Source organism: Procambarus clarkii, unplaced genomic scaffold (assembly GCF_040958095.1).
Source record: "Procambarus clarkii isolate CNS0578487 unplaced genomic scaffold, FALCON_Pclarkii_2.0 HiC_scaffold_155, whole genome shotgun sequence".
Classification (NCBI taxonomy): domain Eukaryota; kingdom Metazoa; phylum Arthropoda; class Malacostraca; order Decapoda; family Cambaridae; genus Procambarus; species Procambarus clarkii.
Genome location: NW_027189188.1, coordinates 679435 through 695712, shown reverse-complemented (window position 1 = coordinate 695712; position 16278 = coordinate 679435). Strand labels below are relative to the sequence as shown.

The window sequence follows — 16278 nt, the reverse complement described above, 5'->3', positions numbered from 1 at the left end:
ATATATATATATATGTCGTACCTAGTAGCCAGAACTCACTTCTCAGCCTAATATGCAAGGCCCGATTTGCCTAATAAGCCAAGTTTTCATGAATTAATTGTTTTTCGACAACCTAACCTACCTAACCTAACCTAACCTAACTTTTTCGGCTACCTAACCTAACCTAACCTATAAAGATAGGTTAGGTTAGGTTAGGTAGGGTTGGTTAGGTTCGGTCACATATCTACGTTAACTCCAGTAAAAAATATTGACCTCATACATAATGAAATGGGTAGCTTTATCATTTCATAAGAAATAAATTTGAGAAAATATATTAATTCAGGAAAACTTGGCTTATTAGGCAAATCGGGCCTTGCATAGTAGGCTGAGAAGTGCGTTCTGGCTACTAGGTATGACATTTATATATATATATATATATATATATATATATATATATATATATATATATATATATATATATACATATATATATATATATATACACATTAGGGCCGAGAACAGCACCCTCCTTGGAGCTCCCCTCAGGTCTAACGCCATTGAGGAGATCCTCGACAAGAAAATCGCAGACCTTAGGAGGATGGAAGACAGAATAGGTGACATCGATGCCCACGATGCTTTTTATCTCCTCACCAAATGCCTATCCCTTCCGAGGCTAACCTACTTTCTGAGGTGCGCCCCATCTTACAACAACCCAAAGCTTGACGAGTATGACCTCCTACTGAAGACCATGCTGGAAAAAGTTGTAATCTCTCCCTCAACGAATGCCAGTGGAAACAAGCCACTCTTCCCGTCAGGCTCGGTGGCTTGGGTGTCCGCACCGCCACCCAAATTGCTGTCCCAGCCTTCCTGTCTTCCTCCTCAGCATCAGATGACCTGGTTAAGGAAATTCTACCTGACACCCTGAGTGATGTAGCGGGGATATAGGACCCCCACTACACGGAATGCGACACAAAATGGGGTGCCATGACAGACCCAGCACTCAGACCAGCCATGCCGAAAGCCAAGAAACAATCCAGTTGGGACAGCCCCATTGTAGACAAAGAAGCCACAGCTTTGCTGGAGGCAGCAACAACCCCCAGTGATCGTGCACGCCTCACAGCTGTGCAGGCTCCCCATGCAGGGGACTTCCTTCTGGCAGTCCCTATGTCTGCGACAGGCACACGTCTTGATCCGCAGGAGCTCCGTATTGCAGTCGCTCTCCGCCTTGCTGCCCCTATCCACACTGTTCACAGGTGTATTTGCGGCGAGGCAGATGCTGACGAATATGGATTGCATGGCCTGCACTGTGGAAAATCGGGTGGTTGGCACACTAGACACGACGAAGTCAACGACATCATTAAAAGAAGCCTTGCCTCTGCTCAGTGTTCAGCGGAGAGAGAGCCCCGCAACCTACTGAACCGTGACTCTGTTAGCTTTGCCGGCCGACCAGACGGAATCACACTGCGTCCGTGGAAGGGTGGCAGGCAGTTAGCATGGGACTATACTTGCGTATCCACCCTGGCAACGACATACATCACCCTCTCTGCCGGCACGGCAGGAGCCGCAGCGACACACAGAGAAAAACAAAAGTCAGTCAAGTACAGGCAATTAGATCAAAGGTACAATTTCGTTCCAATAGGGTCTGAGACCCTAGGCCCATGGGGTGAGAGTGCAAGAAGGTTTCTTAAGGATCTTGGTTCCAAGCTCATTGACACCACAAGAGACCCTAGAGCAGCAAGTTTTCTCTTTCAGCGCCTCAGTGTCGCGATCCAGAGGGGAAATGCCCGCTGCATCCTCGGTTCCTGCCCGGCGTCGGAGGAGTTCGAGGAAATCTACAGCCTCTAGGAAGCGAACTTTTTCTTGTGTCCTCTTTATGTTCATTTTTTGTATAAAATCAGATATGTAACTGTATAACCTTGCATAATAAAGTGTACATCATAATAAAAAAAAAAAGGGGGTGGTAGGAGAAGTGAACACTCTTTCGTATTCAGAGTTAAATGTCAAGTTTTTCCCTGAGTGCTCTGTGTTCCCTTCTCTGAGGCTGTGGGTCCCTATAATTGCACCAGTGGTGGTACCCCCCCTATATATATATATACATATATATATATATTTATGATCGATGTTCCCTTCGGGAATCTTAATTTTAAGATGAATAGGAAAACCAGGGATATACTGAACATCTTGTTTCAGATTCTTTACTTTAAAATGCATAACGTTTCGAATACTTCTCGTATTCATCATCAGATCTATAAGAAAAAACAGAAATCACAATCAAATAACTGGTAAACAAAGAACTCATACTGAATATAATTGCCTATCAAAGAAAGGAAAATGCTTAAAAAACAAAACACTTAAGCGCACTTAAAGTGATCAATACAAATAAAACTTATTAACTGTCACATATATTAAAGCTAATTTAAAAATCCATTAAACTACAAGATAAATTTTATAACTACTAAAACAAACCATTCTATTAAACTTACGTGAAGTGATCAGAAGTGAAACTTGATACCTAACACATAGATACTAAACACTATAACAAATATTTATATAATGACTACAAATCTACAAAAAATGTATGTAAAATACAAACAGAATAAACGACAATTATAAAGTACTAACCAAAATCTTATAAAAAACTCAAATATTAAATAAAATTAAATACCAAAAAATGTATTATATATATTAATAAAAGATTATATTAATGTACAATGTCAAGACTTGAAATAAGTAAGAAAGGGCAAAGACATGGTAAACTAAACAGAATTATAATAAAATTAAACTACCAAAATGAACTATAAATCAAATTACAGGGCCTACTGTGCACTATACAGTGTACAATTGAACAGCTGAAAGGTTGCTATTTAACAGAGGCCACAGCTCCTTTTTATATAAGGATTCCATTACTCTCAAATCTGACTGGCCATTCATACAAGTGTCCAGAATTTTAAAATCAGATTCCAGCAGAGAATGATCAAACTCATAACAATGGTTTCTAATCTCCGAAAATGCTGGTTTAGACAATGGTAATCCAGTCCTAAAAGATAATCCCTGGTGCTCAAGTATCCCAATCTTAAAGTTCCCAATGGAACTCCCGATATAGCCAGCATTACAGCTGGAACAATTATACATATATACGACATTTGAGCACAAGGGGGTAGGCACTTTATCTTTAAATTTAAAATAAGAGCCTATGGTGATTTGTGTTGACAAAAATAAATCTAAAGTCTACTTGAGGATAACACTGCTGCAACAGTCTCCTCAAACGACTCCTTACAGAAAAGCTAATAGTGCCATAAAATGGTAATTTAATATATTTAAGATCCCTTTCCACTGTAGTAATCCTACATGATAGATGAAACTTCTTATTTAAGAAATTCCTTATAAAGGTATAAACCATATGCAAAGGATAACCATTAATTGAAAAAAATTTCACAAGAAAATTAATTTCTTGATCAAAGTTATTCCAATTAGAACATAAAACAAAGGCCCTATTCAGTAGAGTGTTAATTGCATTTTTCTTAAAAATATCAGGAACAAAAGAATTAAAATTTAAACCTAAACCAGTAAAGGTTGGTTTCCTAAAAACATTAGTGTTGAACCCATTGAGGTTATTCACTTTTACATCAAGAAACGACAATGAATTATTAACTTCACACTCTGCAGTAAACCGTATATTACTATGTTGTGCATTAAGATACTCTCTAAATTTCTCAATATGACATTGGTCCCTAAACAACAAAAAAGTGTCATCTACATATCTCCTGTACAAGACTGGTTTAAAGGCCGAAGGACAATTATCAAGCCAATTTATTTCGTGAAAACTCAAAAAAGCATTAGCCAGTGCAGGACCTAAAGGAGACCCCATTGCTACTCCATCAATTTGTTTATAATAAATATTATTAAACATAAAGATGGAGTCTTTAACTGCTATTTCTAACAGCCGTCTGAATATTTTACTACAAAATCCAGACACTAAGTTAGTGTCAGCAAATAATTGACTTACACAGATATCAATGGTTTCCAACAAAGGAATATTAGTAAAAAGTGATTCAACATCGAAACTGGCTATTATAGTTGGGAACTCAAAATTTAAAGAGGAAAGTTCTTTTACAAAATCCTGAGAATTTCTCAGTAAATTCATTATGCATTAATGGTTCTAATAATGGAACCAGAAACTTTGCCAGTTTATAATTAAAAGTGCCAATCGCTGATAAAATAGGACGAATCGGTATACCTGTTTTATGAACTTTAGGTAACCCATATAAGATGCCTGGCTTAGAGCCAGTTGCAAGTAATTTAGTATAATCAAAAAGAGAGTCTTTCAGACTCTCAGGTTGTTAGAAGACCCCTCTAAATTTACGTTGGTTGATATAGACCCTTTCTCGTATATTTTGAAATGTGAGGATAAACTGAATAGAGTTTTAAGAAGTCTGAAAGACTCTCTTTTTGATTATACTAAATTACTTGCAACTGGCTCTAAGCCAGGCATCTTATATGGGTTACCTAAAGTTTATAAAACAGGTACAGTATACCGATTCGTCCTATTTTATCAGCGATTGGCACTTTTAATTATAAACTGGCAAAGTTTCTGGTTCCATTATTAGAACCATTAACGCATAATGAATTTACTGTGAGAAATTCTCAGGATTTTGTAAAAGAACTTTCCTCTTTAAATTTTGAGTTCCCAACTATAATGGCCAGTTTCGATGTTGAATCACTTTTTACTAATATTCCTCTGTTGGAAACCATTAATATCTGTGTAAATCAATTATTTGCTGACACTAACTTAGTGTCTGGATTTTGTAGTAAAATATTCACACGGCTGTTAGAAATAGCAGTTAAAGACTCCATCTTTATGTTTAATAATAAATATTATAAACAAATTGATGGAGTAGCAATGGGGTCTCCTTTAGGTCCTGCACTGGCTAATGCTTTTTTGAGTTTTCACGAAATAAATTGGCTTGATAATTGTCCTTCGGCCTTTAAACCAGTCTTGTACAGGAGATATGTAGATGACACTTTTTTGTTGTTTAGGGACCAATGTCATATTGAGAAATTTAGAGAGTATCTTAATGCACAACATAGTAATATACGGTTTACTGCAGAGTGTGAAGTTAATAATTCATTGTTGTTTCTTGATGTAAAAGTGAATAACCTCAATGGGTTCAACACTAATGTTTTTAGGAAACCAACCTTTACTGGTTTAGGTTTAAATTTTAATTCTTTTGTTCCTGATATTTTTAAGAAAAATGCAATTAACACTCTACTGAATAGGGCCTTTGTTTTATGTTCTAATTGGAATAACTTTGATCAAGAAATTAATTTTCTTGTGAATTTTTTTTTCAAATAATGGTTATCCTTTGCATATGGTTTATACCTTTATAAGGAATTTCTTAAATAAGAAGTTTCACCCATCGTGTAGGATTACTACAGTGGAAAGGGATCTTAAATATATTAAATTACCATTTTATGGCACTATTAGCTTTTCTGTAAGGAGTCGTTTGAGGAGACTGTTGCAGCAGTGTTATCCTCAAGTAGACTTTAGATTTATTTTTGTCAACACAAATCACCATAGGCTCTTATTTTAAATTTAAAGATAAAGTGCCTACCCCCTTGTGCTCAAATGTCGTATATATGTATAATTGTTCCAGCTGTAGTGCTGGATATATCGGGAGTTCCATTCGGAACTTTAAGATTAGGATACTTGAGCACCGGGGATTATCTTTTAGGATTGGATTACCATTGTCTAAACCAGCATTTTCGGAGATTAGAAACCATTGTTACGAGTTTGATCATTCTCTGCTGGAATCTGATTTTAAAATTCTGGACACTTGTATGAATGGCCAGTCAGATTTGAGAGTAATGGAATCCTTATATATAAAGGAGCTGTGGCCTCTGTTAAATAGCAACCTTTCAGCTGTTCAATTGTACACTGTATAGTGCACAGTAGGCCCTGTAATTTGATTTATAGTTCATTTTGGTAGTTTAATTTTATTATAATTTTGTTTAGTTTACCATGTCTTTGCCCTTTCTTACTTATTTCAAGTCTTGACATTGTACATTAATATAATCTTTTATTTAGGATATATAATACATTTTTTGGAATTTAATTTTATTTAATATTTGAGTTTTTTATAAGATTTTGGTTAGTACTTTATAATTGTCGTTTATTCTGTTTGTATTTTACATACATTTTTTGTAGATATGTAGTCATTATATAAATATTTGTTATAGTGTTTAGTATCTATGTGTTAGGTATCAAGTTTCACTTCTGATCACTTCACGTAAGTTTAATAGAATGGTTTGTTTTAGTAGTTATAAAATTTATCTTGTAGTTTAATGGATTTTTAAATTAGCTTTAATATATGTGACAGTTAATAAGTTTTATTTGTATTGATCACTTTAAGTGCGCTTAAGTGTTTTGTTTTTTAAGCATTTTCCATTCTTTGATAGGCAATTATATTCAGTATGAGTTCTTTGTTTACCAGTTATTTGATTGTGATTTCTGTTTTTTCTTTTAGATCTGATGATGAATACGAGAAGTATTCGAAACGTTATGCATTTTAAAGTAAAGAATCTGAAACAAGATGTTCAGTATATCCCTGGTTTTCCTATTCATCTTAAAAAAAAAAATATATATATATATATATATATATATATATATATATATATATATATATATATATATATATATATATATATATATATATTTTAAGATGAATAGGAAAACCAGGGATGTATATAAAATATATATATATATATATATATATATATATATATATATATATATATATATATATATATATATATATATATATATATATATGTCGTACCTAATAGCCAGAACGCACTTCTCAGCCTACTATTCAAGGCCCGATTTGCCTAATAAGCCAAGTTTTCATGAATTAATGTTTTTTCGTCTACCTAACCTACCTAACCTAACCTAACCTAGCTTTTTTTGGCTACCTAACCTAACCTTACCTATAAATATAGGTTAGGTTAGGTTAGGTAGGGTTGGTTAGGTTCGGTCATATATCTACGTTAATTTTAACTCCAATAAAAAAAAAATTGACCTCATACATAGAGAAAAGGGTTGCTTTATCATTTCATAAGAAAAAAATTATAGTAAATACATTAATTCAGGAAAACTAGGCTTATTAGGCAAATCGGGCCTTGAATAGTAGGCTGAAAAGTGAGTTCTGGCTACTAGGTACGACATATATATATATATATATATATATATATAATATATATATATATATATATATATATATATATATATATATATATATATATATATATGTCGTACCTAGTAGCCAGAACTCACTTCTCAGCCTACTATGCAAGGCCCAATTTGCCTAATAAGCCAAGTTTTCATGAATTAATTGTTTTTCGACTAACTAACCTACCTAACCTAACCTAACTTTTTCGGCTACCTAACCTAACCTAACCTATAAAGATAGGTTAGGTTAGGTTAGGTAGGGTTGGTTAGGTTCGGTCATATATCTACGTTAATTTTAACTCCAATAAAAAAAATTTACCTCATACATAATGAAATGGATAGCTTTATCATTTCATAAGAAAAAAATTGGAGAAAATATATTAATTCAGGAAAACTTGGCTTATTAGGCAAATCGGGCCTTGCATAGTAGGCTGAGAAGTGCATTCTGGCTACTAGGTACGACATATATATATATATATATATATATATGTTTCATTGAATATGACCGCATATTCTGTATTTATTATTTTCTGGTTTAGGGCTTCTATCCCTCTAACTATTTTCTTAGCATCAGGGCTTAATTGGAATAGGAGTTCTCCAAAACTCATTTTCGTACTTTTAAGGTGAAGAAAAGAAGTGATTTACTATAGAGTGTATTACACTTATTTGTATAATTTGTACGACGTTTCGAACCTCCATGGTTCATTCTCAAGTGAACAGATCTTACAATACTAGTTGATTTTATACCCGCATTAGGTCAGGTGATAATACAATGAAGGTGAAAAACATGGGGGGATACATAAGGGATAAACATAGGGGCTGCAGAAGGCGTATTGGCCCATACGAGGCATCTCCTATCTAAACACAAAGATTAATCCAGTGTAATTGGCCTGTTATGTTGGACATTGTCTTCTGTGTTGGCATTGATATGTTCTTGTCTTGTCCTTACTCTCATGGTGGGTAGAGTAAATAGTTCCGTGATTTGGGTGTTCATGGTAGGTCGCTCTATTCTTATGTGAATTGCCTCAAGAATTTGTAATCTTCTTGAATCTTGGGTTTTGTCTATTATGCAAGTATTCTTGTTCAACATTTCTCTTGTTAGAGTAATGTCATGGGCTTGTCTCATGTGATTCCTAGGGGCACCAGATTGAAGATGGCATGTCAAACGCCTCGTCAGCTTGGTCGACGTCATACCTATGTACTTACATTGAAGGTTACATCCTTCGTGGGGGCAAGTGTACATGTATACAACGCTTGACTGCTGTAGAGGGTTCTCCATCAGCTTCGGGCTGTTTTTGATAAGGAGTTCGGAAGTCTTCTTGGTTTTGTAGAATATTATCAGGTTTATGTTTTGGTTAGGAGTAGTGCTTTTTACTCCTTTACGGATTATTTCTTTCATTATTCTTTCCTCTTTTATATGTTCACTGTGCATGGTTGATTTGTAATATAATTTTATTGGGGGTGTTGTGGTTTCTGTTCTAGGTTCTGAATTATACCAACGGTCCAAGTGTCTTCTTATAGCAGCGTTTATTTACGCGTTGCTATATCCGTTGTTCACCAATACCTGAGTTACTCTTTCAAACTCTCTACTCACGTTGCTCCATTCAGAGCAGTGGGTAAGCGCTCGACGAATATAAGCATTGAGAACACTGGCTTTGTATCTTTGGGGGCACTCACTTCTACCGTTCAGGCATAATCCTATGTTGGTGGGCTTGGTATATACGTTGGTGCTTAAAGAGGTTCCTGTTTTTGTTATTAGTACATCCAAGAATGGCAGACTGTTATTTTCACTATTTTCATGTGTAAATCGGAGTACTGACTCTCTCTCTAGGTGTCTTTTTAGGTCAGTTAGTTCATCTGAGTCTTTTACTATTACGAATATGTCATCTACATAACGGCAGTATACAGTTGGTTTTTGTCTGCTACTGAAGACCCTATCTTCGATGGTTCCCATATAAAAATTAGCAAATAAAACTCCTAAGGGGGAGCCCATTGCTACTCCGTCTATTTGTAAATACATGTCTCCTTGTGGACTGATGAAAGGGGCTTCCTTTGTACATGCTTCGAGAAGACTTTTCAAGTGTGGCTCAGGTATGTCTAATTTGGGGGTGCTCTCGTCTCTGTATACTCTGTCCAGTATCATTCCTATGGTTGTGTCGACTGAACTAATTGACCTAAAAAGACACCTAGAGAGAGAGTCAGTACTCCGATTTACACATGAAAATAGTGAAAATAACAGTCTGCCATTCTTGGATGTACTAATAACAAAAACAGGAACCTCTTTAAGCACCAACGTATATACCAAGCCCACCAACATAGGATTATGCCTGAACGGTAGAAGTGAGTGCCCCCAAAGATACAAAGCCAGTGTTCTCAATGCTTATATTCGTCGAGCACTTACCCACTGCTCTGAATGGAGCAACGTGAGTAGAGAGTTTGAAAGAGTAACTCAGGTATTGGTGAACAACGGATATAGCAACGCGGAAATAAACGCTGCTATAAGAAGACACTTGGACCGTTGGTATAATTCAGAACCTAGAACAGAAACCACAACACCCCCAATAAAATTATATTACAAATCAACCATGCACAGTGAACATATAAAAGAGGAAAGAATAATGAAAGAAATAATCCGTAAAGGAGTAAAAAGCACTACTCCTAACCAAAACATAAACCTGATAATATTCTACAAAACCAAGAAGACTTCCGAACTCCTTATCAAAAACAGCCCGAAGCCGACGGAGAACCCTCTACAGCAGTCAAGCGTTGTATACATGTACACTTGCCCCCACGAAGGATGTAACCTTCAATGTAAGTACATAGGTATGACGTCGACCAAGCTGACGAGGCGTTTGACATGCCATCTTCAATCTGGTGCCCCTAGGAATCACATGAGACAAGCCCATGACATTACTCTAACAAGAGAAATGTTGAACAAGAATACTTGCATAATAGACAAAACCCAAGATTCAAGAAGATTACAAATTCTTGAGGCAATTCACATAAGAATAGAGCGACCTACCATGAACACCCAAATCACGGAACTATTTACTCTACCCACCATGAGAGTAAGGACAAGACAAGAACATATCGATGCCAACACAGAAGACAATGTCCAACATAACAGGCCAATTACACTGGATTAATCTTTGTGTTTAGATAGGAGATGCCTTGTATGGGCCAATACGCCTTCTGCAGCCCCTATGTTTATCCCTTATGTATCCCCCCATGTTTTTCACCTTCATTGTATTATCACCTGACCTAATGCGGGTATAAAATCAACTAGTATTGTAAGATCTGTTCACTTGAGAATGAACCATGGAGGTTCGAAACGTCGTGCAAATTATACAAATAAGTGTAATACACTCTATAGTAAATCACTTCTTTTCTTCACCTTAAAAGTACGAAAATGAGTTTTGGAGAACTCCTATTCCAATTAAGCCCTGATGCTAAGAAAATAGTTAGAGGGATAGAAGCCCTAAACCAGAAAATAATAAATACAGAATATGCGGTCATATTCAATGAAACATGTTTGAAAGAAAACCTGCTGCCAGTATACACCAATATATATATATATATATATATATATATATATATATATATATATATATATATATATATATATATATATATATATATATATATATATATATATATACTGTACTTAGTTTATAAATCAAATAGATAAGATTTGGTGGTCTTATCACCACCAAATCAACTAAGCCCAGATTTGTGTGAGACCAATAGTCAATTTATCCATCATGGTTATGTTTGGTGAAGAGTATCACTCAATCTCAACAGTCCTGTAACGTAATTGTGTGTTCCCATAGTAAGTGTAAAATAATCCAGAGTTGTTCAATAAAACCCATGTGTTAAGATGTAACCCACAGTGTACTTATTGTCCAACTTAGACTAAGAATACTTGATCCTTCCCCCATTATCACATACGATACATACATTTCCTTCCATTATTCATAATAAAGTAAGGATGGGATTTGTTAGTCTGTACTCTCGGGTACGGCTTACAAACAGCCCTGCTGCTGCAATATGTTACCTAAATATATTATCCCATACTCCGGGATATATTTATAAAAAATATTGGCCTTGCTGTGAATGTGTTAATCTGTCAGTAATATTAACCCTGCTCTGAAATAGCTAATGCAAAGAATGTATAAAAATATTATGTAATTTGTATTAGTAAATAAAGTACTGTAATATTAGTTTTTGTTGTAAATACATCTAGTTTAACCAAATATTCTTTTCCACAGGATAACAAGCCAGAGGAATGTTCAGTGTGTTTTAACGATTATGACGACAATCAACTACGACCTCGTACACTGCTGTGTGGCCACACATTCTGCTCCCAGTGTATTGACAATGCTATCAAGAATGGTCAGCTGACCTGCCCCAGCTGCCGTGCCGAACACGCTGCCACAGCCGCTACTCAGTTCCCAATTAGCTACGCTGTGGAGGCTTTAGTTAGGAAACTCAAAAATATCCAGCTAACAACTGAGGAAGTAGTGCCAGCAAAACCTTATGAAGGTCCCGCCAGAGGCATCAGTAAGAAGTTACGTTCCCTGGTGCAGGAGCAGAAGAGCATCATCAGCAGCCTCATTACTAGCTGTGAAGAGGTACTGTCCCAGCTGGGGGAGTACCGGGGGCAGCTGGGGGACTGGAAGACTCACCACCTGCAGCTCCAGGACAGACTCTATGCTCTGGTAGAGCAGAACAAGTCAGCAATGAAGCTCTTGGAACTGGAGGATACCAGTGTGGTGGATATGACAACACAAGGAGAGGAAGGGAAGACTCAGCTGCAGGTCATGGTGGGGAGCCTCGACACAGTCAACACCCCACAGGAGGTTGACACAACCATAGACACAGCTGATGAGTGCAGCATGAAGGTAGAAGATTGGCTCCAGAAGTGCCAGGAACTCTTCCCAAATGTCAAGACTGTCCACACCTCAGTGAAGGTACACTGCTGACGGTCACATTGTTCTCACCCAACTGAGTGTAGTATTTCATCTATATAAACACTTTTGACATGGAGACACATCAAGATGAGAGTTGACTTTATATATAGGAAACTTTCTGGGGGCAGCCCCGTTGGTTTCCTGAAGCTATCCAGGCTGATATGGATATACTGTATTAGCTTTCTGGAATCAGTCGATGTGCATGGAGTTCTTGCCTACCGGGGACCACATGCCAGAACTTGGCTCCCTCAGAGAGGCACAAGGAGCAATGGCCTATAGAAACTCCCATGTGGTTGGGAGCATTCTATGTCTGCCATCGACTAGGACAGACACTCAGAGAGGTAGGTGCCCCAAAACAAACCCCTATTCTGGTAAAAATATTGCTACCGAAATCCGAACGAGTGGACAGAACTCCCCAAACGAAAATTAGCAAATGATCATGACGTCATCATGTTGCTGCGCTGCTGTCTGTGCTACCTTACCACCCTCCTCCCTGGGAGGGGGGAGGGGGAGTCCCAGACCCTCACACCAGCGATCCACCCTTCAGTTCTTGGCTGATGTGATAATGGCGAGGTCTTATGCTTCTGGCTCCTGAATTTGTCTCAGTTTCTGTGCCTTGTGGCATGGTCTGTGTCTAAGGGTGGTGTGCAAGCCAGGAGTAATATTCTTCAGTATTTGGGCTGCATGCACCTAGGGTCGCCTTCCCTCGGTGCTTTGTAAGTACTGCCCTTGGGGCTTATGGCCTCCTTTCAAAAATCACCTTGGGATCTACCTCTGCTGTGTCTTTTACTGCTCGGTACTTGGCTACCCTTGGAGTCAACTGGCGCTTTTGTTGCCCTTGCTTGCCTCAGGGTAGGAGGTAGTTTTCGTCACTGGTATGACGTACCCCACTGGTAGCGTGGGGTACTGCACAGCTAGTTATCACCTATTATAGCGGCCGGCTCTGTTCCGCCTGGATAAGTTGTCCTCTTGTAGGGTTTTTCTTTTGTTTTTGTTTTCCTGCCTGGTGGGTGGGTCTGCCTTTGGTTGGTTGCCCCTATATATATTCAGGGTATCTATATATACATATCTGTGTTCTTTGTTGTATCCCCTGCTGGGTCCTCTGTGAGTGGACACGTCCTGGGGGTTCAGCTTTTAGAAGTTTGCTTGGTAGTTTTGGGTGCCAGTTTGCAGGATTCCTGCCCGGCTTCCCTTAGCTTGTTACCAAGGCTAAGGGCCCTGGGAAACCACGCAGGGGCTCCGAGGTCCGATGGATGCGACCCTTGAGTTCCCTCTTGCTTTGTGTGAGGTTGATAGTTGCTGCGGTTTAGATGCTGCGTGTAGGGTCAGTGATTCTTTTGACCCAGAGTCATGTGACGTTTGTTGTTTGTACATTCTCTAGTTCACCCATGCTACTGATCATGATATGATGGTGCAGGCAGCAGCTGCGTTGCATGCTAGGTTTAGGTTGCTGCAATGTGATAGGTTAGTTGCTCCCCTGGATGCCCCAAGACTGGCCCGTTTTGGTTTTAGTGGCCCGGACTTGTGGATTGGGAGTCACTTCGACTTTGGTTCCATCTGCCCCTCCTTGTATTTCCCAGTTTTCACCTATAACAGTGGGCGGCACTTTTTCATCTTGGTATGATGTCCTCTTGTGAGGTTTTTCTTTTTCTTTTAGCCTGGTGGGGGGGGGGTCTGCCTTGGTATGCCTCCTCCTTTATATTAGGGTTGTTTCTGGGGGGAGCCCTGTCGGCTCCCCAGAGCCGATATGCTAATGTCAGACTTTGGCATCAGTCATGTGTATGGAGTTCTAAGGCCTACCGGGGACCATGGCCAGAACCTGGCCCCCTCAGAGAGGCAAAGGGAGCAATGGCCTATAGAAACCCCCGTGTGGTAATTACCTAAGTGTAGTTACAGGATGAGAGCTACGCTCGTGGTGTCCCGTCTTCCCAGCACTCTTTGTCATATAACGCTTTGAAACTACTGACGGTCTTGGCCTCCACCACCTTCTCACCTAACTTGTTCCAACCGTCTAGCACTCTGTTTGCGAAAGTGAATTTTCTTATATTTCTTCGGTATCTGTGTTTAGCTAGTTCATATCTATGACCTCTTGTTCTTAAAGTTCCAGGTCTCAGGAAATCTTCCCTATCGATTTTATCAATTCCTGTTACTATTTTGTATGTAGTGATCATATCACCTCTTCTTCTTCTGTCTTCTAGTTTTGGCATATTTAATGCCTCTAACCTCTCCTCGTAGCTCTTGCCCTTCAGTTCTGGGAGCCACTTAGTAGCATGTCTTTGCACCTTTTCCAGTTTGTTGATGTGCTTCTTAAGATATGGGCACCACACAACTGCTGCATATGTTGGAAGCATTCTATGTCTCCATCGACCGGGTCAAGCATCCAGAAAGGTAAGCATTCAAAAACAAACCCCTATTCTGGTGAAAATTGCTACCTAAAGCCGAACTAGTGGATAGAACTCCTCAACAGAAAACAAGCAAACTAGTATGACGTCACACGTCACCGCGCCGCTGTCTGCACAGCTCCCCCCTCCCCGGGAGGGGGAAGGGAGAGCCCCAGACCTCCCACGCTGGGTATCCACCCATCAGTTCTTCGGCTGATGCTATAGGCACCGGTTATGTGCTCCGGCTCCAGTGGTTGTTTCAGCACTGTACCTAGAGTGTGGTGTCTGTTTTCTTGGTGGTACGTGAGCCGGGAGTGATTCTCCAGTATTCGGGCTGCATGCGCCTAGGGTTCCCTTCCCTAGGCGCATGCTGCCCGACCTTCCACAAGTTCCTTGGGTCCTGCCCCTGCTAGGCCGTTTACTGCTTGGTTTTCGGCCGCTCTTTGTGTGCTCGGGTGTTCTTTCTTCCTTGTTCGCCTTAGAGTAAGGGGCAGTTTTTGCACTGGTGGGGCGCAGGGTACTTTGCAGCTTGTCTTTACCAATCATAGCGGCCGGCTCTGTTTCACTTGGGTACGCTGTCCTCTTGCGGGGTTTTCTTTTTCTTTATCTACCTGGTGGGGGGTCTGCCTTCGTTCTTGCCCCTTGTGTCCCTTGTGTTCTGAGTATTTTCTGATGGTACCCCCTGCTAGGTTCCCATGAGTGTACATGTCCCGGGGGGGGGGGGGGGGGTTCAGCTCTTTGAAAGTTGTTTGGTAGCTTTGGGTGCCGGTTAGCAGTACCCTGCCTGGGATTACCTGAGCGTAATTCCTCGTATAGTAAACGCTCAGGACCCTGGGAAACCCCTGGGGGCACGCAGGTCCGATGCATGTGATCTCAGAGTCCTCCCCCCCTCGTTTCCAGCGAGTTTAAGGGTTGCTCTCACCCTATGTCTCTGGGTGACTTTCTGTTTTGCCTCCGTCTGCTGCCTGTGGGGTCGGTGACACCTTCGACCCGGAGTCCTGCGAGTTTGGTTGCTCGTTGTGGCTCGGTTACCCAGTTGTGCTGACTAAGCGGGTGCGGGCAGCAGGGGCGTTGCACTTTGAGCCTTGGTGGTGGCAACGTTCTCGTGGTTTCCTCCCTGGGAGCCCCGGGGCTGCCCCGTTTTGGTTCGTGTTGGGACTAGGGGGTGTTGGTTGCTTCTGTTCCTTCCACGCCCCCTTGTCTTTTCCCTGGATCCCCCTTCCTGCCTACATCCGGTTCCTTACTGTCTGTAGGTTCGGGGCGGGGTTTGATGGTGCTGAGACTCGGCAGTCTCGGGGAATTCCCCTTCCGGGGTAGTGACGGGGGCATTTGAGCCTGTTCCTCCAGCCGTGTTGTAAGAGTCTGCCAGTGGGCTCCCTTCCTTAGTGTTTTCGTGGCTGCCCCAGTTTTTTGGTACGGCCGGGGCTTTGGGGGGACGGCTCGGCCCCGGAGCCTGTCGTGTAGGTTCCCGGGGCTGGGGAGGGGCTGACTTGGGGGGCCTTGGCCCTGTAGGACCCCGTGGTTTTTTTTTTTTATCCCCTTCTAGGTGGGGCTTGTGGTTACGCGGAGTGGGGTCTTTCCTCCCCACTCGCTGTACGTGCTGTTGGGTGTCGGCCTCTTCCCGGGCTCGGTTCCTTGGCCTTTGAGTCAGTTGGTTCCGTCCTGTGGGTGGATGTTTCCTCCCACCCTTTTTGGGACGGTGTTTTCATCATGTTTCTCCCGT

General features: G+C 40.3%; 1 protein-coding gene and 1 long non-coding RNA gene across 2 annotated transcripts in view; both read left to right on the top strand.

The window, feature by feature from the left end:
• The window catches only part of LOC138361050 (tripartite motif-containing protein 59-like), a 62420-nt gene extending 49904 nt beyond the window's left edge, over positions 1-12516 (top strand). Inside the window, exon 2 of the mRNA XM_069320525.1 lies at positions 11473-12516. Within this exon, the coding sequence (XP_069176626.1) occupies positions 11473-12186 (714 nt within the window). The 3' untranslated portion in view covers positions 12187-12516. The remainder of the gene's footprint in view (positions 1-11472) is intronic.
• Positions 12517-12739: 223 nt separating this feature from the next.
• LOC123750219 (uncharacterized) overlaps positions 12740-16278 on the top strand; it is a 43001-nt gene continuing 39462 nt past the window's right edge. Inside the window, exon 1 of the long non-coding RNA XR_011226765.1 lies at positions 12740-12890. This is a non-coding gene — a long non-coding RNA (uncharacterized lncRNA). The remainder of the gene's footprint in view (positions 12891-16278) is intronic.